General features: G+C 44.4%; 1 protein-coding gene across 5 annotated transcripts; it reads left to right on the top strand.

Annotated features, from left to right (window-relative positions):
- The first annotated feature begins 487 nt into the window (after nt 1-487).
- On the top strand, nt 488-27496 carry Cfap97d2 (CFAP97 domain containing 2). 5 transcript variants are annotated; one of them, XM_085844356.1, is made up of 6 exons: nt 488-654; nt 19183-19263; nt 20260-20378; nt 22686-22854; nt 27051-27105; nt 27273-27496. In XM_085844356.1, exons 1-5 carry the CDS (start codon nt 565-567, stop codon nt 27084-27086), a joined length of 495 nt encoding a protein of 164 aa, XP_085700482.1. In that variant the 5' UTR covers nt 488-564; the 3' UTR covers nt 27087-27105; nt 27273-27496. The 5 variants fall into 5 exon arrangements, with proteins under 5 accessions (XP_085700482.1, XP_085700484.1, XP_029336849.1 ...); XM_085844358.1 differs by lacking the exon at nt 22686-22854; XM_029480989.2 differs by lacking the exon at nt 27273-27496 and having other exon boundaries at nt 22695-22854; nt 27051-27260.
- Nucleotides 27497-27959: the final 463 nt, after the last annotated feature.

The following is a 27959-nucleotide window of genomic DNA, read 5'->3' as shown; positions in this document are numbered from 1 at the left end:
CTTTGTATAACTGAGCCTCAAGTCAACCGAAGAAGAAGAACAAGAAAAGAAAATCTTCCACCTGAACTGGAGTTATTGTTATATTGTTATAAGATTTTTATTACATTTGTAACGTTATAAATGATTCAAAAGAAAGACTGGACCAAAAGTGTTTCTCTTCCTGAAGAAACACAAAAATTAAGAAAGGAAAGAAAGGAAGAGAGTGGCAGGTGGCAGATGACCTTGAAAGCGATGCTGGTTCATTCTAGTCTGTTCTGGCAAAGGAGATGGTCTTTGGCCTCCTTTTTTCTTGTTTTCTTCTGGAGCTGGGAGCTGAGTTGCTCTCCTCCCAACAGCAGCAGTGAGCTAATCAAGACTCAAGACAACTACTGGGGTGGAAGGAGAGTCTAGCTGTCTCTTAGTGCTCTCTCATCTTTTGTTCAAAAGCTTCCACAGACTGAACTGGGCTCTCCCCAAGGCCTGGGTGCCATGGCAACCGTCACATGACCCCACAAACAGCTCTGCTGGGGTTGTACTGCTGCTGCCTGCTCCTCTCTGAAGGGAAACTGGAGTTTGTGATCTGAGATGCATAGAGTCCCCCGGCTGACCACCCCGTGGGCTAATAGGGACCTGCAGAGAGCCTGGGAGAAAGCCTACCAGGACCACAGGAAAAAGGTAGGAAGACTCCTGGAGCCTCGTGCTGGGGTTTGGGGTGCCAGGCAGAGCCCAGGGAAGTCCAGCATGGATTCAAAAGGTCAGAATGGCAGAGTGTCTTTTTATCTAAAGAAATATTTTATTTCACGTGTACGAATGTTTTGCTTTCATGTATGTCTGTGTACCGCATGCATACTTAGTGCCCGTGAAGGCCAGAAGGCAGTATATCCCTTGGAATTGAAGACGAAGACAGTTGTGCATGCTGGGAATCAAACCCAGATTCTCTGGAAGAACAGTCAGTGCTCGTGACCTTGCTAAGGGTCTCTCCAGCCCCGGGAGGACGGTTCTTAGGAGGACTTATCAGTACATCACCAGCGAACAAGATTTCCACCGACTTAGAGTCAAGACCATCCCGTTCCCAAACACAGCGTGCATTCCTAAAGTACCCAACTTCCCCCAAATTACTTGAAACCATCTTATGATAAAAGGACCTGGTGTCCACTCCTGGTCCACATTACATGCAGCAGAAGGAACCAAAACCTGCCTGCACCTGGAGAGGGGAGAGGCAAGTGCCCACTTCGTCTCCCTGGATAAAGAATGTTACGATGGAGTTCAGCCCAGCTGCCCAGCGTTCTTACTAGGCTAACCACATTTCCTTAGCTGTGTTGGGAACACTGGAAGGAGGATGTTCTTAGATCTGGAAACTTCAGCAATAGGGCGATCCTCTTCACTAATTTTCAACGATTACCCCCAGGTACCAAATCCATGATCAACCCTGTTTCCTTCTGAAGTCTCAGGTGACACCCTAAGAAGTCAGCTCTTTCTGGGCTCACTTGATGCTCCAGCCTCACCTCTCCCTTGCTTGCCTCTGCCCCCACCTCACCGGCCCCTTGAAGCCCCCACATAGCACTCCTCCACGGCTCTGTAGAGGACCTCAACTTACTTCCTTATGTCTCGTTCCAAGGCCACCTCTGGAGAGAACTTCCTCTGATCCCACTGTAAGAAGCACACCAAGGCCTTCTGCTCTCTTGGCCTTACCACTGTGGTGGTTGCCCAGGTTCATCACGGGGCACCTGTTTCACCCGCTCTGGCCATGACTACTCGCTGTGGTATTAGCGACCTGAGTAACTACTTAAGCTCCTACTACTCATTAGGAGGCCAGAGGAAGCAAACTGGGAAGATCTCTCCCAGTGATCTTCCAGCCTAGCCCTGTAGGAACATTGCTCTTGTTTGTCCTGGGGACTGGCCCAAATCCCATGAGATAAGCAGTCGCCCTGTGCTTATGTGAGTGTCCAGACTCTGCCCCTGAGACACTGCAACACAAAGATGTTTTAAATGGTCACTGTGGAAGAAGAAGACTGATTGGGCAAATGAGACTCATGGAGGTGAACAGTAGGCTGGAACCCTGAGAAGTCTAGAAGAAGTATTGGTTTATAGCACAAATACATAGTCTTTGAAATGTCCCAGAAGCTTATGATTCATTTTTTAAAAGATTTATTTATTTATTTATTTATTTATTTATTTATTTATTTATTTAATGTATATGAGTGCCCTGTCTTCATGCATGCAAGAAGAAGGAATCAGATTCCATCACAGATGGTTGTGAGCCACTATGTGGTTCCTGGGAATTGAACTCAGGATCTCTGGAAGTATAGCCAGTGCTCTTAACCACTGCGCCATCTCTCCAGTCTGTTTGGGGGCTTTTTAGAGAACCTGATATGGCTGTGGCCAGCAATAGAGCAAGAACACTGGGGATCCACAGCCTGGCACAAAGGTGATGGTGCTAACATGTGAGAGAATACACCAGGAGTCTATCTGAGAAGGAAAGACAAGAGTCACACAAAGGTGGGAAGGGAAATCACACAAGGTCAAGGAGCCCGTCTTGGACACAACTGATTAAACAGATAAAATGGGGTGTCGGGAGGAAGCTCACAGTGACTGAGGGCATAGCATAGAAGCCATGCCAGCTGAGAGTGTGGAGAGGTCTGAATGTCAGACAGTGGAGGCTAGGGGCTAGTGTGAAGTACACATAGGCACAAGACAAGGGAAGGAGACTGTTATATCTAAGGTTTCTATTGATGTGATAAAACATTATGGCCAAAGCAACCTGGGCAAGAAAGGGTTTATTTGGCTTACACTTCCACATCACAGTCCATCATCAAAGAAAGTCAGGGCAGGAACTTAAGCAGAGACCATGGAGGAGCACTGCTGACTGGCTTGCTCTCCATAGCTTGTTCTCCATGGCTTGCTTTTCATGGCTTGCTCAGGCTGCTTTCTTATACAACCCAAGACCACTGCCCAAGGGTGGAACCTTCCCACATCAATTGTTAATGAAGAAACGGTCTACAGAGCTGCCTACAGGCAATCAGAAGGAGGCAATTTCTCAGCTGAGATTCCTCTTCCTAGATATGTCTAGGTTTGTGTCATGCTGACAAAGAGCCAAGCAGCTCAGGGACAAGGTGAGACAGTGGCCTGGATACCAAGGGCCCTGGTGGGTGAAGACCGGCATGAGCAGGTGGGAGATGGAGGATGAGGAGCGGCAGAGGACGGAGAACCATCTCTTCCATCCCAGGCACAACCAGTCTGGACAGAATCAACCCCTGTTTCATGTGAAGAAGAGAGATTTCGGCTGTTCAAGTAGTCAGTGCTAGACTGAGAATCTCTGAGAACACAGTTTGATGAAATAGAGAAAAGAGAATGCTGTACCCCCAGCCTCCACCCTCCAGCCACCAGCCACCAGCCACCAGCCCCAGGCCACCAGCAGCACCGCAGAGCCCCTCCTCAGCCAGCAGCCCCATGGCTCAGCTCCGTTCACTGCTTCTTTGGAAATGTTTCCTTCTCCCTCCTGGTCTGCCTGGCACCCTTCCTCTGATGAGCTTACCCTGCTGGTGGAGGAGTTGCAAACCCGAGGCTGCCTTGCTAGAGCCTGTATTTATCTGTTCCTTGTGCTCTAACAAGACACCCAGACTAGACAACTTATAACAGCAGACTTCTGTTTCTTTCTGTCCAAGAGGCTACACATCGAAGATCAAGTCTCTGGACACCTGAGTGTTTGGTAAGAGTGGCTTCCACCATGACAGCCTCAGTGGGACAAGAGAAAGAAGGGCAGACAGATTTCTGGTGATTATTCTAGAAGGGCTTTAATTTCATTCATGAGGAAAGAGCTGTCATGATTTAATCACTTCGCCAAAGGCTCCACTTCTTAATGCCACCGTGGGAAGGATTAAACCCGTGGCATGAATCACAGAAGAACAGAGTCAAGCCATAGCAACCTTCAAAACTGAAGTCAAAGAGAACAAAGGACCAAGGAAAAATAAAAATAAAAACAGCCCTGAAGTTCCAAACAAGGTGGGACAAGAACAAAGAACAAAGTACACCAGTAATGAAGGTACCGAGAGGAGAAGAGAGGGAGGAAAGGAAGAGGTGATAAGAAGGAACAGTGAGGGACAGGGTCTCCCAGATTCATATCAGACACCACGGCAGAGATCCAAGGAGCCAGAGATGCCATAAAGGATGAGTCTCGAACTATGTGTAGGCATATCATAGTTGAACTTCAGAAAAGCAAGAAAGTAAAGAACTCAGCTCAGGGGTTGGCTAGGTGGCTCACAGGTAAGGAACCTTCTGCCGGGCTCAAATTCAAACCTGAATTTGATTCTTGGCACTGAATGATGGAAGGAGAGAACCAACTCCCACATGTCCTCTGACAGGCTATGGACGGTGTGCATGCACACACACACAGGCTATGGACGGTGTGCATGCACACAACACACACACACACACACACACACACACACACACACATAATAAGAAAAGATTCAGATGCAGACAGTAACAGTGACCTGGATTATGTGTGTCTGTGTATTCTTTGATGATACAGGAGCAGGAGGGAAGTAACAGGACTTAGTTGTTATAAAGTATGACACTACTCACGATTCGTGGTAATGTTAATTGAAAATGGACATGGAATAGTTTTAAGTGTATGTGACAAACTGCATGGGAAACAGTTAAAAAAAAATCTCTTTCACTGATGTGGCTGGAGAGATGGCTCAGTGGTTAAGACCGCTGGCTGCTCTTGCAGAGAGAGAGGACTTAGGGTCGGTTCCCAGGACCCACATGGAGATTTACAACCTCCTGTAACCCCAGTTCTAGAGGATCTGACGCCCTCTTGTGGCCTCCTCAGGCACCAGATACACTTGTAGTATGCATACACACATGCAGGCAAAACATTCGTACACATAAAATAAAAATACATATTTTTAATCTCAAATAAAGTGAGAAAAGGCAGAAAACTAGTATAAAACCAAAAAAAAAAAAATAAGGAGCAAAGGACTAAGTTGATGGATAGACACAGCAAATGTAATAATGAATCCAATTGTAACAGCAGACACTTTGTATGTCTATAGCCTAAACCAGCAGTTCTCAACCTTCCTAATGCTGTGACCCCTTAATACTGCTCCTCACATTGTGGTGACCCCCAACCATAACATTATTTTCATTGCTACTTTCGTAACTATAATTTTGCTCCTGTTATGAATTGTGATATAAATGTCTTTGAAGATAGAGGTTTGACAAAGGGGTCATGACCCCAGGATGAGATCTGCTGGTCTAAATGGACCAATTAAGGGACAGAGATGGAGACCCGTGAGAGCGTCAGCAGGAGAAGGGTCTTGCCGCCCAGCCCAGGACCTGAGCTTGAGTTCCTGGGGCCCTCATGGAGAGAGGGAAGAACCGACTTCTGCACACTATCACACATCAGTAGGTAAATAAATGTTTACAAATGCAAATTATCAACGCAGATAAAAAATATAGTTAACCATATCTTTGTTGACCGTAGAAATTCACTTCAGTATAGAGGTGTATAGATTACAAATAAATGAATAGAAAAGAATACAGCGTCTTAACGTTGATTAAGAGAAACGAGGACAACTTTAAAAACAAAGAATCTTACTAAGGATTTGAAAATTCTTGCACAAGGGCAAGGGGGGAGGGGCTAGCCCTTCAAAAAGGTAGTAGTCCTTAACATGTATGCGGCTGGCAATAGCATGTCACACTACCTAGAGCAGAGAGAGAACTGCAAGAGAAAGTTCCGAGTTGTAAGGTGAGGGCAACAGAAGGGTGGTGGAGGCTGAGAAAGATCACGGTGCATTATACGCCTGTGTGCAAACATCTGCCATTCAAGACGTGCTGGGTTTAAAAGTGGGAAGAGGGAGAAAGACATGGCTCTGCCATCGCAGCTGGAGATTTTAATGCCTCCTTTCAGAAACAGATCGCCAGGCAGAAAATCAGTAAGGAAATATTTGAACTCGGTTAACACTCTCAGTCCGTCAGATTGAAATCCATAGATGACTCCACCCAATAGCAACATAATATGCATTTTCCTCAAGATCATCTAGAATGTTTATTAATCTAGACCACATCCCAGCCCATAAAACACTCCTCAGTAAACCTGACAGGTTGGAAATCGCACGTCGTTTGTTCTCAGATCACCGTGGGATTGAGCTAGAAAAGAGTAATAGGAAGGTAACTGGAGAAATTTCCAAACATGAGAAATCAAACACTATATTTGAAAGTAACCCATGGGTTAAGGAAGATATGTTAAAAGAAACTTGTAGATGAATACATTCCATTTAGAGTGTGTGTGTGTGCACGCACGCGCGCACACCTGCACATCTGTGTGTGCTTGCAGGAGTTGTTTCTCAATCTCCATCATGGACCCCAGGGACTGAGCACAGTGCATCAGGCTTGGTGACAAGTGCCTCTATCTACTGGGCCATCTTGCCAGCCCTCCAAAGTAAACTTTTAAATGTTTTGAACTAAGTAAAAATGAAACACAGCTTCTCAAAATGTGTGAGATGTGATGAAAATGGCGTTGAAGGGGAACCTGCAGCACTGAGGGAATAGGTTTGCAAAAAAGGGGAACCAGCTGGGCATGGTGGCACATGCCTTTAATCTCAGCACTTGGGTGGCAAAGGAAGGAGGGTCCATGAGTTCAAGGCCAGACTGTTCTACATAGCAAGTTCCAGGCCAGCCACAGTCACATAATGAGACCTTGCCACAAAAAGACAAGGGTTGGGGGAGTTAAATACAAAGTTAGGCAACATAGAGAAATGAGCAAATCAGGAAATTAAATGAGATCTATCCCTTCAAAGTTGATTCTCTGAAAAGGTGGCTAAAATATATGGTTTCTGTGTAAGCTCTCAAAGAACAAATCAAGGTGACACAAATTACTATGTGAGAAAGAGACAACCCCGGTTCAGAGAGCATGGGCACAGGCTGGGGTACACCAGGGGCAGAGCACTTAACTGGCAAGTGCAAGGTCCTGGGTTTGATTCCTGATACAACAAAAGCCAGAGTCTTTGAAAAAGGCCTACATCTATTAAAATATTGAATCAACAATTCATGGAAATCTCGGAGGCCAGATGGGTTTGCTAATCAGTTTTGCCAGATATTTAAGGAAGAGGCTGGGCTAATTCTCTATGGTCTCTGTCCTAGAAACAGAAAGATTTCCTAATCCTTCTCATGAGGCCAGTGTTACTTGGTAACCCAAACCAGGTAGAGACGTTCTAAGAAAACCACAGACCAATAACAAATGGATATAGATGTAAAAATCTCAACAAAGCACTACAAAATAGAACCCAACATTGTTTTTAAAAGTATATACCACAACCGACTGGGATTCATCTCCAGTATGCAAAGATGGGTGATTATTCAAATAACAATTAATATAATCCATTATACAACAGGAGAAAGTGAAGAGACGGGAAGGAAGGAAGGAAGGAAGGAAGGAAGGAAGGAAGGAAGGAAGGAAGGAAGAAAGGAAGGAAGGAAGGGGGAAGGAAGACAAGAAGGGAGGAAGGAAGGAAGGAAGGAAGGAAGGAAGGAAGGAAGGAAGGAAGGAAGGAAGTTAGTTAAATCACAATCAAGTTGGAGGACTAGAGATACCTGTCTTAAAGGCATACTTTGAAACTATAGTCATCAGAATGTTATGATATTGCTCAAAAAATAGTCAACTAGATCAGTGGTATAGAATAAGGAACCAGAAATAAGCACACAGATAATTATAATCATATAATATTTCACAAAAAGTCAAAAGCAATACATTGGACAAAAACAATCTTTTCAATAAGTAATATTGAGCCAACTAAACATCTGTGTGCAAAGTTGTCGTCGTCATCGTCGATGTAGTAATCTAGACTCAGAACCTGCAACTCTCACAAATATTAAGTAAAAAATTTGCCATATGTCTAAATGTAAAATGCAAAGCCATCACACTTCTAGAAGATAAAAGATGGAAATTCAATGACCTTTGGAATAGGGATAATTTGTATACAAACCAAAGAAAGGTGTAGTTCATGAAAGAAATAACAGACAAACTGGGCTTCATCAAAATTAAAAAAAAAAAAATGCTTCCACACTGTGGAAACCAATGTTGGGAGAGACAAACCTGGAGAAAGGCTTGTAAAACATGTATATGATAGTTGATGTTTTCCAGAATGTACAAATAACCCTTAAAACTCAACACTAAGAAAACAATCTAACTTAAATATTGGGCTTAAGACTGAACAGACATCCCCAGACCATATATGCAGACATTATGAGCCTATAAGAAATGCCCCACATCATTTCATGTGGAAAAGATAGATTAAAGCGATAATTAGACAGCATTACACTCCCATTAGAATCCCCATGCCCCAGGAACCTCCACATGGCATCTATTAGAAGCCTCCACCAGACTGTCCCCTGGGTCCTTAATGATGCTCCCTGACACAGGCGTGCATGATCAAGTCACTAAGCACTGGGGACCAGCTTAACCTTCACCCCTCCTCTCCTAAGAGGGGTAGAGGACTGGGACCAGAACTTCTAGCTCTCTACAATTTCACGATCAGTCCCCCAGTGCCTGGTCTATTTGAGTCCAGGCAGGAGCCTCTCACCAGCTGGCTCGCTGACTACCAACAAGAAGACACCCAGGGCTTTAAAGAGTTCCAGGAGTCCGGTTCTATAATGACAGGAAAGGGAGAGGAAACTGAGAATGTCTTCACACCCCTGTGTAGAGAGCAACAGAAGATGACAGTACAAGACTCTGACAAATATAAAGGGTGCACTATTGTTGGAGGTAAACATTTAATACACAAAGTTAGCAATTTCCTTTGAGTTATTTTGTATCGTTAGACCTGATAGGCCTTGTATAAACAATCAGGAAATACTGGAAAGAAAGTATGATTCCAAGAAGCTAACCTATGATACAGAGGCTAAAAACCACCACAAGGCTTCTGGATCTAGGCATGTCACAATGCTAAACACGGACAGGAGACAGGCCAAAGGCACAGTAGATTCAGTCTCAAATGCATATGAAAATCAGAAGTCAAAGTGGTGTCACTGCAGACTCTGTGCAGAGAGAAGTTGTCCCCTGGCTGTTCCAGAGGCTGGGAGCAGGCAATCAAGATGCAGAAATATATAAATTATAGATAATACTACAGAATATATTAATTCATTACATATTATATGTTATAATTATGCTGCAATTATATATTTTATTTATATATATTATATTATGTATAATATTATTACATATTATAATGAATATAGTATATGTTGTATTATTACATATTCTATATTCTATAGAATATGTATAATTTATATATGTTGCTGCACCTTGATTGTCTGCTCCCAGCCTAATATATATTATATACTATATATAATTATATATTATATAGAAATATATTTATATAAAATATATTATATGTTTAATATATAAATAGATACATGTATTATATATTTGTATAAAGCATATAAATATAAACTATATATAAAATGATAAATATGTAATATACATAATATAATGTATATTATATAGAATATATAATTATATAACATAATGTTATACTATATGTTTGTAATTTAAATTATATATATAAAGTATTTAATATATATTTATATATTATATAATTATCCCTTTATCTATAAGTTAAATTATACACGTTATTTAATGCTAATTATAAATGTATATATTATAGATAATATAATATGTATTATATAATACTAATGTATTATTAGATATATAATTATATATCATCTACAATATTACATTTTAGATATGTATATATAATATATAATATAATATATGTATATATAATAGGACATATATATAATATATTGTATTATAAATTTTATAACTATTATATAAATAATCGTACATAAATATTATAAACATTAAATAAATTAGATACATATTATATAAATAATAGTATATAAATGAAAATTAGATACATATCCTATATTATAAACACAATAAAAATAAAGTATAAATAAAATTATGTATAGAAATATATCATAAATATAATATTACATTTTATAATATATATTCATATATTGTATATTAATATATCATACTATATATTATAAAAGATAGGTAGATAGATCTTATTGCAGTGCCCCCTGGTGGTAGAAGCAGAAGACTGAAGTCCAAGCCTTGTGCCCTTTCATGAGGCATGAAGAAGAGGCCATCTTTGACACAAACCTTTGTACAGCAACTGCAAATTCATCTCCAAGGCTACACCTGCACACAGGGTTACCTCCTCGCTCTACACTGAGGAATAAGTTTCCCAACATGGATGGAGTGCCTGGCCGTTTTTATAGATGGTGTCTTCCCCTAGTCCCTCTCACCAAGATCTCTTCTGCCATTTATCCCATTTAGAGAGGATCTGCCCCAGAATCTCATCACTCCCAAAGACTCCATCCCTGCTGCTAGGGGTTAAGATTACAACATATAAATTTGGAGGATGCAAATATTCAGGTCCCAGCAACAGCAGCATCTCAAACAAGTGTCACTGAGATAGGATGGTAGGATGTTGGTAGGATGTTGTTTATACACAAAAGATAAGCCTGGGTGTCTTCTTGCTGGCTGAGCCTAAGCTGCCATGGGAATACTGAACTAGACTGTTTTAGTAGCAGAGATTTATTTCTCAGAGGTCTGTGCACTGAGAGTCTAGGGTCAAAGTTGCTGTCAGGGTTCAGTTCTCGGTAAGGGTGACTTCGTGAGTTGCATAGAGCACACCTCACTCACTGGACAGAGGACCAATGGGATCCCTTTGTCCCATTCCAGGTTCTGACCTCCCATGCTTCATTCAGATCCACGCTCCTCCAGGGGACCCTGTCTCTACACTCACCTCCTGGGATTAGAACATCCATCTGGATTTTTGGGGCTTGCAATCACACTCTATACTAAGATAAATAAACATACACTCTATACTAAGATAAATTCCAGAAGGATTATAGATTTAAGTATAAAAATCCACATGAGTGTGGTAACGCATGCCTGCACTCTGGAGGCTAAGAGGAAGATCAAGATTTCAAGACCATCAAGCTTCATAGTAAGATTCTATCTAAAAAAAAAAAATGTAGCTAGACATGGTAGTGCATGCCTTTAATACCAGCATGTGGGGGGAGCTAGACATGGTAGTGCACGCCTTTAGTACCAGCATGTGGGAGGCAGAGGCAGAGTTCAAGGCCAGCCTGGTCTACATAGTGAGTTTCAGTACAGTCAGAGCTACACAGTAAGATCCTAGCTCAAAAAAAAAAAAAAAAAGTACAAAGGTATTTAAATTTATCTTTGCAATTAGTAGAAAACACAAAAATTACTCTATAGTAGAAAAATATGCTAACCATAATTCAAAACCCTTTGAAAAAGAAGGAAGATTGATAAACTTTATACAATAATAAAAAGATAATAGCATGGCATAAACAATAAGTGGAGGGAAAGCAAGGGTAAGTGAAGGAAAATAATTGCAAGTTACACCACAAAAGCTCACACTCATATGTAAGTAGGCTTTAAGACCAGAAAGCAACGATGGACGAGCTATGCGGAAAACCAGCTTTCGGGAGAGTTTTAAGTAGCTTTTAGCCTATAAAAAAGATCGTTGACTTCACTAATAATAAAGACATGCAAGCCGAGCTTGCCCTTTCACTAATACTGTTCCTCGAGTCTGAGCCTGGTGAGGAGCTGGCTGTGCTCTGGGGACAGGACCACCATCGTGCCGTGCTGTGTGAGAGAGGCAGAGCCCCAGGGGAACTGAGTAATACCTCATAAAGTTGCGCACATGTTTAGCCTTTACCCTAGCAATCCCAACTCCAGATACACTGGCAAATACACAAAGGCACATTGCGAAAGATGTTAATTGCAGGCTTTTCTTCGTAAAAGCAAAATTGGAGCCGTTTCAGATATTCTTCAATGGGCAGCTGGGTCAATAAGGTGCTTTACACATAATGACTCGTATACAGTTGAATAAGGACAAAGAGACTTCTCCACGTGCTACTGTGCCATGCCGTTATTTCTGGAATGTAGTCTGTTGTGGCTTGTGCTGAAATTTAAGCCCCATCACGAGACACATACATTGTGAGGGTGGAAACTTGAGCTACTATGATGTTTGGGGTGAAGCCTGTGGGGGGTGATTTGGATTAGACAAGGCCCTCAGGATGGAGCCCCAGGCCTGAGTCCTGGGGGCTTAATAAAAACAGAGGGATGGTTTAAGGATGATTGCCTCTACAGTGGAGCCCCTGCCTGGCATACTAAATATTGTTTCCATCTCTACATGTAGATAGATGATAATAAACAGATTATTGATAGATAGGTAGATAGATAGGTAGATAGATAGACAGACAGATAGATAAATGATGGGTGGATGAGGAACCAGAAAACATGTAAATGTGTGCACACATGCACATACATACATACATACATGTTCATACATCAATTTTATCTCTTCCCATATCCCTGCATCTGCTGGGACTTGGCTGCTGAGAAGGCCAGCATCAGATGAACCAGGACTGCAAAGCAAAATAGACCTCTTTTCTTAATAAAGTACTCATCCTCAAGTATTTAATTCTAGTAACAAAAAAACTGACTGCTCCATGGTGTTTCATGAAAGACGGTGGGGAAAGAGGCATACAACTTGTTGATAGTGTAGATGAAACAGGCAAAAATATATGCAAATGTTTGGATACACACATACTATGAAGTTAGTGTAGGCATGCTCTATATGACTTGATGTTTTTAATATGAAAATAAATATAACACTGGAAGAATTACTTATGAGAGCAGACCAGAGTTGAAAGAACTCAGGTCTCTCTTTTTTTAAAGAGTTATTTATTTACTTAGTTACTTATTTAGTGTATGTGAGTACACTGTCACCATCTTCAGACACACCAGAAGAGGGTATCAATCCCATTACAGATGGTTGTGAGCCACCAGGTGGTTGCTAGGGATTGAACTCAGACCGTGCCGCTGAAAGAGCAGTCTGTGCTCTTAACTGCTGAGTCATCTCTGGAGTCCACCCATGTCTCTTTTAAAAAGCTGTTTGGGGCATCTTTGGCTTTGGAACTGTGTAAATATCTTACATTCTATAAAACAAATCAAATTCAAACAGTGTTCCCAGCTATTGAGAGTGAAATTGATCTGCGCACTGATGCACCTCATTCCTAGTCACACTGAGAAGACATATTCCAGAGGCCTTTAAAGTCAGTTCCTTATTCCTTCACAGTGACAAAACAGTAATGTAAAGGGAGGGTCTTAGCGGAGGCGTGTGTTTAGGGGGAGAGGTGGCCCTGCTGACATTTAGCTGAACACATCATCCTATGAGAAGGTATAGGCTGAGGTTAGGGTGGCTCTCTAGAAGGAATGTCGTTCTAACCTAGTAATACGGCACAGTGTCCCCCACGGCAGGCATGTGCAGTGTGCACCACAGCACGTATGCTCACAGCATGCACCATGGCAGGCATGGGCAGTGTGCACCACAGCACGTATGCTCACAGCATGCACCATGGCAGGCATGTGCAGCGTGCACCACACAAGCAGGAAATACCATCTCCAATATGAACCATCCACACAAGGATGCCTGGACTGTTGTCTCTGCAAGCCCTTTCCCACTATAATCAGCTATAGACATGTTAACTTTGTGGTGAGCTGGAGATTCAAAAGATAGCCCTACTGCCTCACCATTCTGGAAGGGAAGGACACACCCACGGTCATTAGAGACAGAGGGCTCCAGGGCCAAGGGGCAAGCCCATGCCCCACTGAACCTCATGACAGACTGAAACACATTAAGTGTGATTTTAAAATTCAGTAAGTAAGGGGCTGAGAAGATGGATCCGGAAGTAAAGGGCTTGCTACATGAGCAAGAAGATCCGGGTTTAGAATCTCAGCAACCACAGAAGAATCTAGGCCTGATGGCTCCCAGCCATCATCCCAGCGCTGAGGAGACCTCAGAGGCTGAGCATCTTGAGGGCTTGTTCTCCAGCCAGTGTAGCCAATCAGTGAGAAATCCTTTCTCAAAAAGCCACAGAGAGGATAGATAGATAGGTAGACATGTACATATATGAAAAGCAATAAAGGAAGACATTTGACATTGACCTCTGACTTCCACATGTACATATTTATGTGTGCTCACTCCTACATGCATGTACAAGTGTAAATATGCACACACACATATAACACACATACACAAATTTGTAAATAAGCTATGCATGGTGGTGCACCCCCACGATCCCAGCACATAAGAGAATCATGAGTTCAAGACCACACTGGCCTACATAGAAAGACTCTGTTTCAAAAGGTGGAAAAAAGATGAATAAATGAAGAGAACCTAGCGACCTATCCTGTGAAGATGAAGTTTGCCTCTGTAGGAGAATTTCAGAGGTAAAAGCAAAGTGACTCACTGCTCTGACCCCAGTCAAGTGCCAATACCCCTGCGATTCTTCACTGCTTCTGACGTCACAAGAAAAGCAGTGCTGCGGAGATGAATGGCTCAGTATATGAAGTGATGTGTGGAGGCCTGAGGACCTGAGTCTGCATCTCTAGAACCTATACAGAAAGCTGGGCGTGGCAGTGCATGCCGATCACCCATGTGGGGATGGGCACTGGGGGACAGGTCAATCCCTGGAACTCCCAGGACAGCCAGTCTATTGAAACAATCAGTGAGCACCAGTCTGAGAGAGAGAGAGAGAGAGAGAGAGAGAGAGAGAGAGAGAGAGAGAGAGAGAGAGAGAGACTCTTGATTGAAGAATCAAAAGCAATAAAGGAAGACACCTGATACTGACTTTGGCCTCCATGTGTATGTGTATAAAGACACACACACACACCACACACACTTGTGCTCACATATACACATGCACACACACAAGAGAGAGAGAGAGGGAGGGAGGGAGAAGGAGGGAGACATACATGCAGACTTCTGCTCCTTCTGATGAAATGTCATTCTGCTGTCTATGTTTTATTCTTACCAAAGGGGAAAATTGAATTTGAAATTGTGACTGATAATTCATAGGAGGTATCAAGCAATACTATTGTAAAAACTCAGATGGGGAAACTGTAGATCAAAAGATTCATTTTCCCCGGGGCAAACGACCTTTCAAGAAATGTTAGGAAGATATCTGCTGATCACTGATTGGATCATCTTACTTGTTGTAAGTCAAGAAGGAAGAGAAAAGATGGAGGAAGAGAAGGAAGAGGGAAGAGAAAGGGAGTATGGGTGGTGTTTGAAAGTTATGGGAACTGTTGCTGTTTGAGGTGTGTTTGTGGTGTTGAAACTCTGTGTGTGTGTGTGTGTGTGTATGCGAGCGCGCGTGAGTCTGCCTGTGTGCCTATGTGTATGTGTGCATGTGACTGTGTATGCTTACATGTGTGTGCTGAAACACCTAAGCGAGGAACACGTCCTGCTGGCTTCCTGGATGAGGAAGCTCAGATGAGGCAAAGGGTAGGAAGAGTGAGCATAGAGATGCTGGATAGGGATCAGGCTGTGCTGCGTTGCAGGGGTGCCCACCCTAGGCAGCTTCATTAATCACAACACTTCCTATGGTTGATTTTTTTTTCCTGTACTGAAGATCGAACCTGGGACTTGTACATACTAGGCAAGTTTTCCACCGCTGAGCTATAGCTTCAGCTCCGCTTGCTTTTTGAGACAATGTGTCACTAAGTTGCCTAGGCCGGTCTCAAACTTGCAACCCTCCTGGATTAGCATGCACCATCAGGCCTGGCCTATTGTTTAAGGTTTTTTTTTTTTTTTAATTTTTATTATGTGTAAGTACACTGTAGCTGTCTTCAGACACTCCAGAAGAGGGAGTCAGATCTCCTTATGGATGGTTGTAAGCCACCATGTGGTTGCTGGGATTTGAACTCTGGACCTTCGGAAGAGCAATCGGGTGCTCTTACCCGCTGAGCCATCTCACCAGCCCCCTTGTTTAAGGTTTTATACAAAGGTTTAAAGTAACTCCAAGAGGGGTTAAGCAGGGTGACAGTCACACTCACTGTGCAGCCCTGGATGACCCTGAATTTCCTGTGTAGACCAGGCTGGCCTAGGACCTGCCCTGCATTCTGAACGCTAGAGCAATGGTATATACCCACACATCTGGCTCTCCATATGTTTGAAACACCAAATAAAATAATGAGTTGGTTAAAGTTCACTCACAGTGAGCAGAAGTAGGTCCCAGAGCAATGGGTGCACGCGACCTGCTGGGAGAAGACTGGAATGGATCAGTAGGACAAACAACCTTTATGTTCTAAAATAGCACCAGGTTTAGAGAACCATCTGTCTTAGTTAGGGTTTTACCTCTGTGAACAGACACCATGACCAAGGTAACTCTCATAAGGACAACATTTAATTGGGGCTGGCTTACAGGTTCAGAGGTTCAGTCCATTATCATCAAGATGGGAGCATGGCAGCGTCCAGGCAGGGTTGGTACAGGCTGAGCTGAGAGTTTTACATCTTCATCTGAAGGCAGCTAGCAGAATATTGATTTCCAGGCAGCTAGGATGAGGGTCTTAAAGCCCCCACCCACAGTGACACACCTATTCCAACAGGGCCACACCTTCTAATGGTGCCACTCCTTGGGCCAAGCATATGCGAACCATCATGCCATCTTAGAAATAATACAAAACCCCATGTACCTGTCCGAGTCTCCATCCCTGGGTCCATGCGATGGATAATCTTGAGTACCAATGTGATAGGGTTTAGAGTCACCTTGGGAACAAATGTTTGTGCATATTTGTGAGAGTTTCTAGATTTGTTGGTCAGTTGAGGTGAGGAAGGCAGACCCTCTATGTGGGCAGGGCCATTCCATGGGCAGGAGTTCACTTTGAGTGTGGCTGCAGTATGCCCAGCTGCTGCAAGCTCTTGCCACTGTCTTCACCATCATGATCACTGTAACATCCGCTGCGAGCCAAAAGAGACCCTTCCTTAAGTTGGCTCTTCTCATGCATTTTGTTCTAGAAACATGCTGGGTAATTAATATACTCTCTAGTTTCTCCTCCTCTCCTCTCCTCTCCTCTCCTCTCCTCTCCTCTCCTCTCCTCTCCTCTCCTCTCCTCTCCTCTCCTCTCCTCTCCTCTCCTCTTCTCTCTTCTCCTCTCTTGTCCTTCACACATTAAAAAAAAGAAGCAATTTAAAAGAGTACACTACACATTTTATCTCTTAGTATCTATGTATTTCCCAAGAGCAAAACCCATTGTCTTTCATAAAAACAGTACAGTTTTCAAGTATGTGATGTTGGTACTTCATGGTCCATTTTCTAAATTGTCCCAAGAATTTTGTGTTGTCCACCCCTCCCCCAGCACAAAAGCATTGCCTTCATACCACTTGGAGTAGTTTAATTTCTTAGTTTTATGTCTGCCAGGTCACAAACTCTTTTTTTGTTTGTTTGTTTGTTTTTGTTTTTTGAAACAGGGTGTCTCTGTGTAGCCCTGGTTGTCCTGGAACTCACTCTGTAGACCAGGCTGACCTCGAACTCTGAAATCTGCCTACTTCTGCCTCCCAAGTGCTGGGATTAAAGGTGTGTTCCACCACTACCCGGCCTGGTCATGAATTCTTTAAGGACATTCTATACTCACTTCATAGACTCCTCAGTTTGGGTTTTTCTAGCATTTATTTGTAAGTTTGTGCAGATCCCACAGCCATGAATGAAGCAGACATAATACCATGCCTAGCTCATTATGGAGATGGAGACACACTGTGGACATGTATGCCATTAGCAATGATGACACTGATGCCCCAGACCTAGCTCAGACCTAGAAACATTTACACTGAAGTCCTCCTATGCATTGCCTGTCAGACCACACAGGCGCTGGTGAGTCTTCTGGACCAGCTCTCCAGGTTCCGTGCTGTGTCTCACATTCGGGAATCTGTGTTCCATGGTTTTAACATACAAAAGGAAACACCATATAGTGTGTCCAAATACCGCAGTCAACACAGGCTGAACAACACAGAGCAAGCTCGTGCGGTATTCTGTGTAACAGTACAGATTGCATCTTCATCTGAGTCCCAAAGAAATATACAAGACAGCTGTACTCAGTCTTTGCATATAAACATGGCGCACACAGAATCTGCAGAGTGTGCTCCAACCTTGGTCACCACCTTTATCTGTCTTCATGTCACCAGATGTCAAAACATAGTGTGTGGGCCTGTCTCTCCATTCTCCCTTCCACCTCTCCCTTCCTTATCCCCAGCTCCAAAAGCCTTGAATTGGGCCCATTCCTTTGATCCCAAGCCTGTGGCTTTGAAGGACCACAGTTCCCTGGCATCTCCTGCCTCCAGTCTTGCCTTTCTTATGCACAAAGGGCAATGTGGCTCTTCCACTTATGCCTCGAGGTACTTCAGGTTCCTGAGTGTGTATGAGAGAGAGGGAGTAAGAGGGGAAAAGGGATAGGAAGGGAGGGGGAAAGAGGGAGGGGAGGAGGGAGGAGAAGAGAGAGAAGAGAGAGGGAGGGGAGAGGGAGAGACTGAGGGAGAGAGAGAGAGCCCTGCCCTCTGGAAATCCATCCGTTTAATAGTCCTTAGCCTTCACTAAATTGCAGCCACAGGGTTGTCTTCCAGGTTACATGACACACATTGTCATTTTATTTATTTGGTTGGTTTGCTTTTCTGTTTGTTACTATTGCTGCAGGAATATGCCAGACCAAGTGCTCTAACACTGAGTCCCACCCCAGCCTCACTCTGAATTTTAGAGATGCTCTGGGTGTGTCCATTGGCTGGCAGGGTCCCCACCTCTGTTACCTCTGTAGGGTCAGAGCTCTGTCACTAGGGATCTACAGTATAAGGGATTCCTTTCACTGAAAACCAAACTATGCACGGCTCTCGTGAACGCAATCAGTCACCATTTAAAAGATATGCTTTCCCCAGCTCTGCAGGAGTTGCTTTCTAGTCGGTCCTGGCATAAGGTATTTCCTGAATGCATTACTGGGGCTCAGACAGCCCTGCAGGATGGACACATGGGCATAGCCTACATGACTTGCCACATAGTGTTGGTCAGAAATGACTGGTTGTTTCCACTTAAGCAAATCTCACCCTGCATCCATGTGATTCCCCACCTCATCGCAGAGCACGGGCTCACTTCTGAGGGTTGCTGAAATCCAAGTCAAATCGTCTCCCCTTATAGTCCCATGGGAGTCTCAGTGAGAACTTCTGGCCAGGGGCTTTTGGGAATCTTTGGCACAAGGTCTTAATGGGGATGGTACAGAACCTGATCAAACTGCCCTGGAGTCTCACTGCCCACTCTGTGCTGCAGGTCCAGAATGCCCAACCACTAGTGGATACCCACCCACCACGGATTTACAGCCATCTCTGCCTAAAGTTCAAGAAGTTGAAGGTAGGTGCTTCGTTCTCTTCTAGTCATGCCCCTGGCCTACAAGGTGATGTCTGTCACCTTGGAGCCTGGAATGTGAGTGAACAAGCTCCTTGGCCTTGCCAAAGACAAGGTGTCACCAAAGGGCTAACTGAATTTGTCCTGCCCTAGTGGCAGGGTGCTGCCTAGTGCTTGTACCAGAACCTTCTATGATATATGCCCCATAGTGTCATAGACACAGACAGATAACTCCTGGGCAATTTGTACAGTGCGACTCCAGATAGTTAGCATCACTGGCCACTTCTGAATTTGTATTTTTCGAGGCACAGGCCATGGGCAAGAGGTCATGCTTGCAGGGATGACCCCCGAGGTCAACTGAAACTGGTGACATCATAAATCAGCTGAACATACCAGCACATTAGTCAGCTTAAACGCTGAAAGCAGGGCTCAGTGGTCCCACCGGTCTTGTGGCAAGATGGGAGGAGAGACAGGAGAAGCCCCAGAAGCTTGTGGACCAAGTAGTATGACATATGAAGCAGAGAACAAGAAACTCTTTCTCAAACAAAATAGACCGTGAAGATGGACAGCCAAGGTCGACCTCTGATCTCCATAAGCTGAGGCATAGAGGTATACACACACGCGCGCACACTCACGTGCACACACACACACTCACTCACACACACATGGGAGGGGAGACTATAAGTATAATCTTCTTCCTGGAATTAAGTACACCCTTCTCCTGAGCAGCATAAAATGTCTGAGATAGTTTCCTTGCTAGCATGACCACTGCATGTCACTTTAACAGATGACCTAAACATATGAGGTAGCATATCTCCTTGCTGCTATTGTAGCCCATCTCAGTGTATGTCACCCCAGATATATAGTAGTCGTCCATGCTCCTTCCTCGATGCCCAGTATTGGGGTCTACCTGCTGGCTCCTGCTGGGGGGCCTACAGGGTATGGCTTTGAAAAGTGTGTCTGGAGGAACCTTGTGCTATGGAGGGGTCCCTGTGTCCACAGATGGAGGAAGAGAGACTCTCCATCATTGACAGGAACAACTACCTGCTTCTGCAGAGGGTGGCCTCCGCCATGAAAACCAGGGGACAGACTGATGGCCGAAATAACTTTACACAGAGAAGGTAACATTTGCTTTGGCTGGGACTGCATTCAAGGGACAGGGACAGGGGCATGGTGACCCAGGGCAGGGGGCAGGGACATGGCAACCCAGGGGCAAGCTGAACTCAAAGGGCCCTTATGCCCCCTGACTCCAAACCTTCCTTGAGGCTCTGACGTATATCAGAGCACACGAATGGACCCAGAATGACTGCAAGCCCCACCACAGGCCTGCTGAGGGCCAGGTGCTGTCCACAGAATCTTCTCAATCACCATCCTCACAAGGACCAGGCAAGGTGGAGGCTGTGCTTCTTCCCATTTCATAGAGGGGAACATTGAGGGATGGTGAAGCTGCACAACCTGGCCAAAGTCGCTATCACTGTGGACGGTGCAGGGTGTGTCCAAGTTGCAGAGCATGCAACAGCCTTGCAGTGTTAGCTGTGGGAGAGAGCAAAGGGCTCAGACCTGATACCTGGTCCCCTCTCTGATGCCGCTGCTCTCTAAAACCTGTGATTCCCTCAGCTTAGAAGCTTGCTTCCTAAGAGGATGAAGGGCAGCATGCCTCATGTTCCATGAAACCACCCTGTGAACACTCTCAGGAGTCCTTAGCCCTTGCAAGAGAATGGTGCTGTGTCCTTGGTAGCCTCGTGCCCCAGGAAATATCTGTAGTTTTTCCTTTTGAGTGCAGAGTCATGGCGGTGACTGTACAGGGTCACTGCAATGCAGGCTTTTCTGCAGACATCCTGGACTCTTTAACCCTTGAAAGAAGTTTCCAGATTCATAATAAACTAAATCACAGGCAAGCCATCGGATTCGGGGAAGGGACAGAGATGCCGTGAATGAGGCTGCTAATTTGGGGAATCATGTCTGTTTCAAGAACACAGAAAACTAGTTGATTTAGATAGTATTAATACAGCCAGATATCTCATTAAGAAAAAGGCAACACTTTTAGAGAAACTAAACAACCAACAACAGAAACTATACAATAAAAAGTTAAATCAGGGGATTTAGTAAATCTATGTATCTTCCTTGAGATGTACTTGATACTTGATAAGCAATATCTTACACTTAAGGGATAAAGTTTAATTTATTTGGTATGTCCCACACTGAAACCATCTCCTTAGTGACGATGGTGCACACAGCCTTTGCTCCCTATTCCTCTGGTGCTGGGCAGGAATCCTCCTGACAGCCAGGCCCTGGAGGTCACAATGGATGTGGTTGGCTCTGGGACTGCACGCATGTCCTGCAGAGTGACATTAGTTTGTTTTGTCACTGTTTGTTTGTTTTGCAAAGAAAGGGTTTCCACATAGCCCTGGCTTTCCTGGAACTTATTATGTAGACCAGGCTAACCTTGAACTCACAGAGATCTCCCTGCCTCCCGAGTGCTAGGATTAAAAGTGTGCACCACCACGCCTGTCTAGATTGGCATTGTTGAGGACAGCATTGTGTCAGCCTTGGACCGCTGAGGGACAGCCTCTCCTTAGATGCCAAACTATTCATTTCACCTATCAGTGAGCATTCTGGTTTGTTTTTGGTCGCTACTAATAAGGTTACAATGGTTGTTTATGTTTTAAAACAACAACAATTTATAGTCATGTCTGCAGAGACCAACAACTCAGTAGAAAATAGAGAAAGTAAACAAGTCACTCAGAGAGGGACCCCCTGAAGGAAAAGGTGGGACTCCTTGGATATGCCACCAGTAAAATCTATGACAGATGTTAAATAGAGACAAAACAAATGCCATTTAAAGGCTCTGTACATTGTCACAAGGACACATTCACATGAAGGAACGTGTAGGATATCTATTGCATTAAGAGAGGGAGCTACCATGTTTGGACTGCACTCACCCCAGGCTGAGCCACACAAGACCCACCTTGGAAGCCCTGTTGGAACTGAGGCTGGCTCTTCCCACAATGTCTTTCTAAAATATGCCTGGGACTGTAGTCGAGCATTTAGCACTTTCAAGACACATTAGGCTTCTCAGGCCTCTGGCTGCCATGCTTCTCCCCATGGGCGCTGGGCCTTCCTCCTCTTCTTGATGTCAGCCCTCCTCTCCTTCTGAGGTTCTGTTCAGCATTGCCTCCTGGATGTCATCTCAACTCTCCCTTAGGAGCCTGGCATCTTCACCTCATGAGCTCCGTGCCCACTCCCTGGTGGACAGGGATGGGAAGGAATGTTTGTTGAATGTCTCTCGATGGGAAGCAAACAAGAGCCCAGATATTAGCTAGAGCCTGCCAGGCCTGAGGACACATGGGCTCCCTTTGGGAATGCAGAGTAAGCTCTCTGTCCCATAATCTTGGTCTACGAAAGAATGTGTGTTTTCCTTTCTGGAGTCTAAACAGGAAGCACAGAGAACAGGCATTTATGAAAGTGCAGAAACAAAATCAAGTCGTCCCAGAGAGACTCAGAAGCTCAGAGCTCCGGTATGGAGCACAGAGATGGCGGAGGACTGGGCTGCCGTGGCCAGCCATCCCTGCAAGCGCAGACACACCTGGAGAAAAGGTACCTGCAGTACTTTCCTGATGCCTGTGCCCTGGACAACTCACCACCTGACCCTGCCTGCCCTCAGGGGTTGGGGATGAGTTGGCACAGAGTCAATGACACAGACCCCGGGAGCAGGTGGGAAACACTGCAGCAAGCTCATCTGAGCACTGCTGCAAGCTCCTTTAGTACCCTCCGCCTATGTCCCTCCCATTGGTCCCAAGAAAGCATCTCTTCTAAATAGCAGTTCCTGATTGGCTGGCATTGTCTGTGCCGGTAATCCTTGGTCTCTCAGGCAGTCCTCAGTTAGGTCCTCCTGCAGGAGATGCTTTTGTGGCTGCGCCCCCACCCTCTTGTTTACATAGAGGTAACCCCGCCCATAGAGGTAACCCCGCCCATAGCTGCTATTCCTGCTACACTTTCTTGTGAATGTACAGCTATCTAAAGTTCCTGATTCCATCAGAGTTACTTGGTGTGTGCTCCCGGATTCTTGGCCGTCCTCTGCCTTCGGTACATTACTCAGTGGGTAAATGTTTCAAATCATAGAAGCCATAGTGAAGCCCCGGGGATTCTCCCTTCTCCCTTCCCAAATTTATACAGAGATAAAAATGAGTTCGGCTGATTGATTATAGGTTCAGGGGAGAGTGTGGTGAAATTGGTGACTTGATCAGATTGTATCCATCAAACCTCATTATGAAACTGTGTGATGACCTGAAGTAGCTGTTCCACTCAGAATCCAGGACCAAAATTACATAAATAGCCAGGAAGAATTTGCGAGAAAACTTAATACTCTAAACCCTTCCTCTCCACCTAACCCAAATCACTGGCAAATTCCTAATTGAGAACAAAGAACAATTCAGTTCTGTTGTCTTCGCCCTTACAGATGTCTCAATGAATCAATTATTAGGGGTTTTAAATTGTCACTCACTGTCCTTATGCAGGATGCTGTTTTCAGAACCAACCAAGTCTCTTCTAGGGGAAAATACAGATACCAAATTAAGTATACTAGGACACAGTACCTGCCCTGATCAAGACCCAGCCCAAAAATTCCCTTCCTCAGACCCCCTCCCAGTGACACCTGGCCTCTTAGTCCCCACTGTCCCCATAAGCACTAAACTTAGCTCTTATATGACATGACCCTCCTGTTACTTGCTTGAACATTTCTTCTAAGTTCCTGCGCCATTGGGACAAGCACATTTGCAGAGATGTGTAAGAGAAAGCAATTACTAATTAGCAAAGCACTAGGGAAATTTAGTTCACTTTTAACTTCATTGAGAGCCTGGACATTTTGTTTCAACCCTTGGTTAATTACGGAGCATTAGCATTTGCTGCTGTAGAAAATAAGGCATTGACATTGTGTAAATTAGTTATCAAAGGATTTTTTTAAAGACAGAATTTCACTATGTAGGTCAGGCTGGTCTTGAACCCAAATCCTTCTATCTCCACCTCCCAATTGCTACAATTACCAGCATGCATACCCTGCCTGGATTCAAAGCTAATTTTTCACCCCCCCTCCCCCCAAGTATACTGGAAGTTTAAAATTTTTTTTAAAAAAAGTATTGCTAGCTTTGCTAAACATTTGTTTGTGTCTTATGGTTAACGTCTCTGCTTTGGTTTTATTCAAGGATGCCTTTAAGGGCAGAGATGACTTTTTCTTTTCACCGAGTCCAGAGTTTTTACTGAGTACTGTGTTTTCTCTCCTGATTCTGCTGGCTGTTTGTCTCGTTATCCTCCCGTCCTTTCCATACGGTTGATTTTTTCGAGGCTGTCTTTTTTTTCTTCCAGTGAAAATGTCTAGAAAATGCTTGGAAGAAACTCCCCACTCAGCCGCTCATTTTCTCACTTGGGATATCTTGCTCTCTCTCCTTTACATAAAGGAATGGTGAAGCTGCTGAGAGAGGGAGAGGCTAAGACAGAGACATAAGGGAAGGCTATTCTGCTTGGAAACCGTGCCCTGCAGCTACCACCCACAGCCCACACTCCATGTGGGATGTTGCCAGCTTGGCTCTTGGACAAGTAGGCCCTGCAAGGGTGGGTGGGGGTAGGGGAGCTTCTTCAGGGCAACCCCACCTCCTCCAGGGTTCACCTCTGGGCCTACGGGTGATTTGTCAGAGGCTCTGGAGCTTTTTCCTTTTCATGAAAGACAGGAAACAGCTGTGCTGTGGTCGGGAGGCAGCTTCCTGCCAAGAGCCTTTCAGTCCATCTTAGGCATTTCCAGAACCTTAGCTCTGTGTGTCCACGGGAGAGAGTGAGGGACACAGGGCTCCAGGCTGCACCAGATAAGGAAGGCCTTCTTCTTAGGTGACTTGGCCTTTTGTTGTTTTGTTTAGTTTTTGAGACAGGGTCTTACCCTGTAAAGAGGCTAGCTTTGGACTCCCAGAGATCTGCCTGCCTTAGTTTCTCAAGTCCTGGGATGAAAATTGTGCATGATGTCTTACAGGTGCCTCAGCCTTTCATAGAAGTAAAATTTTACATACACACACACACACACACACACCTAAAATTCTGTTATCTGAAAATGGCAGGTGTAGGACTCCACTTTATAGGACTAGAAGCCTGGAATGCACCCTGATGGCTGGCTAGCTTCATCTAGAACTTTTGCTGGCCCTGACCATCTCACTGGCATACCAGAGACCAGAGAAGACCATCCTCTCCTAGACACCTCAGCAGCTTTTCCCACATTGCTGCTTGCTCCCTACCTCCAATAAAAGAAAATGCTATGCTATCAGGAGGCTATCTATCAAAGCATCCACTAACACACTGACCATCCTGGTGCTTCCGGGGGCATAGGTTAGTAGAGGTGCACGGCCTCTACCATCCCCACACGGACTCCCGAAAACAAAACCCAAATTATCAAACTGATAAAGCCAAATAAACGAACTCCTCCTGAATGGTGGAGCAGTAGACACACTCTAAGCTCTTCAAGACAGCCCCATGGTCCCCAGAATCAGTAAAGACAGATGGACCTTATCTCCTGCACCCACATGCACCCGTGTGAGGGTTAAGTGAGCAGCATTTGCCAGTAGACTATAAAGTTCCTGACCCTGGGAAAACAAAAAACAAAAAACAAAAAACCAAGTTTTAGTTTTTGTCCTTCATCACCACATACTTCTATCATATGGAGCCAAAAATCTGGAGTTCAGGTGATACCTTGAAACCAACGGTCAGTCTCAACAATAGAACTAAATAGCAGAAATCGTTTGATCATTTGATGACATGTACACCCAAGGAAGATACACAAATGACCAATGAGCAGATAAAAAAATACCCATCCAGCGTTGCTGGGGAAGTGGGAGTCAGTACCAGTGAGAGACTACACACATCACACTTCGCACTTGACAGTCACTGAGCCAACTGGAACCACAGATGATGCTCAGAGATGCTTGTGAGGTGTGTGGAGAAACCAGGAGGCGCTATGGTGATGGGCTTACTTTGAACACACTGCTGATTCCTCTAAAAGTATTAGACAGCAAGTGCACGCCCGAGTAGAGGAGAGAACCAGGGCCACAAACACACATGAAATGGTACACACACCTGTATCTGGATAGCATTTTAACACTAGTGTGCACACTGGTCATGAGCAGACAAAAAAGAGGCGTATCTGCCAATGGAATATTATTCTACCATAAAAACACGAGGTCTTAGATTGCTACCTCATGGATGAAGCTTGGAGGCATCGGTGAAGGAGCCAGATGCAGAAGGTCACGTGTAGGAGATGCCCAGACAGGCGACCCTGGTTCCTGGAAACTAGGACGGGAGACTTGGGGGGAAATAGTTAAGGATTATGGTTTGTGAAGTGTTGGTGATTATAATGTTCTCAAATTATGTTGTAGTTATAGCTATACATCTATTAATATCTCTAAACCACAAAAGCATCCACTTTAAAGGGAGGCTTTTATAATATAGTGTTACTACACGTCAGCCCAAGCACTATAAAATAAAGATATGATCCAGCATGGTGCCAAACACTGGGAGAGAGAGGGCAGTAGGATCTGGGATTTAAAGTTAAACTCAACTATGTAGGAAGTTCAAGGCCAGCCTGGGCTATGCGAGACCTTGTCTCAAACGAACAAAACCTCACACAACAACAACAAAAGATTATGTAGTGTATTCTAAAAATAAAAATTCGAGGGAGGTGCTCCATCCTCCATGCATTCTGGAGAACTGGCCTGTTTTCCTGCTCTTGCCTAAGGAATGTGACTGTTCCTGTCCCACAGGAGCTGAGAGGGACGGCCACAGCCTCTTCTGGATGAGCAGCCTGAAGCCAAGGGGGTGAGAGTCAGAACCCAACCACTGAAAGGAGACCAGGGCCCGGATGCTCCGATGAGGCCTTCCTGTGTCTCCTTGGGGTGGAGTGGGGTGAGGATGGGGGTGGAGGTGTGCAGGTCTTGGGGCTGGTGGCCTCGCATCCGAGGTTGAGCTGGCTTCATGGCCTCCAGGGACCATCATGGGCACTGTGATGCAGCACTCCGGAGCTGCCCAGTCACAATCTTCACCAGATGACATAGCACAGCTATTTATTGTGTTTTTTGGACTGATAACCAAAAACAAAATATGCAGAGTAACACTGGACTTTCTTTTCTAGCTGTTAATACTTTCTGAGTTACCATGAGTTTGGGTGATTGTATGTAATTCTCTTAAAAATAAAAACAAAAACAAATAAACAAACAAACAAACAAAAAACCCTCTGTGACTCTCAGTTTACCAAATATGTAAATCAATCAAATTGGGATCTTTAACCCGGATCCAAAAGGTAAGAACCCAGTGAGTCCTGCAGAGCAACTAAGGAGTGTGTGAGAGCCCCTGCTTCCAGGTAAGCTCACCTTTAAGTTATTACACAACAACGAGCTGCTGGCCTATCTGCCTCAGATGTAACTAAAAACGACCTCTTGCACACTTTCATCTGTTCATCCAGCAAAAGCCTGTGGGGCTTCTGGGGCCATGGAAGTGAGGAAGAAGCATGCTCTCTGTAATCTGGGATCAGCCATTTCAGAAGAGAGAAGTCTGATTATCCTGTTATGAGTGTGCATGTGTGTGTATGTGTCTGTTTGTATGTGTGTATGTATTGTATGTGTGTGTATGCTTGTATGTGTGTGCTTATGTGTGTGTGCATTTGTATGTGTTTG

This window comes from Mus caroli, unplaced genomic scaffold (assembly GCF_978045245.1).
Source record: "Mus caroli unplaced genomic scaffold, Mus_caroli_1 scaffold_10, whole genome shotgun sequence".
NCBI classification, from domain to species: Eukaryota; Metazoa; Chordata; class Mammalia; order Rodentia; family Muridae; genus Mus; species Mus caroli.
This window is presented reverse-complemented; position numbering and strand designations above follow the sequence as displayed.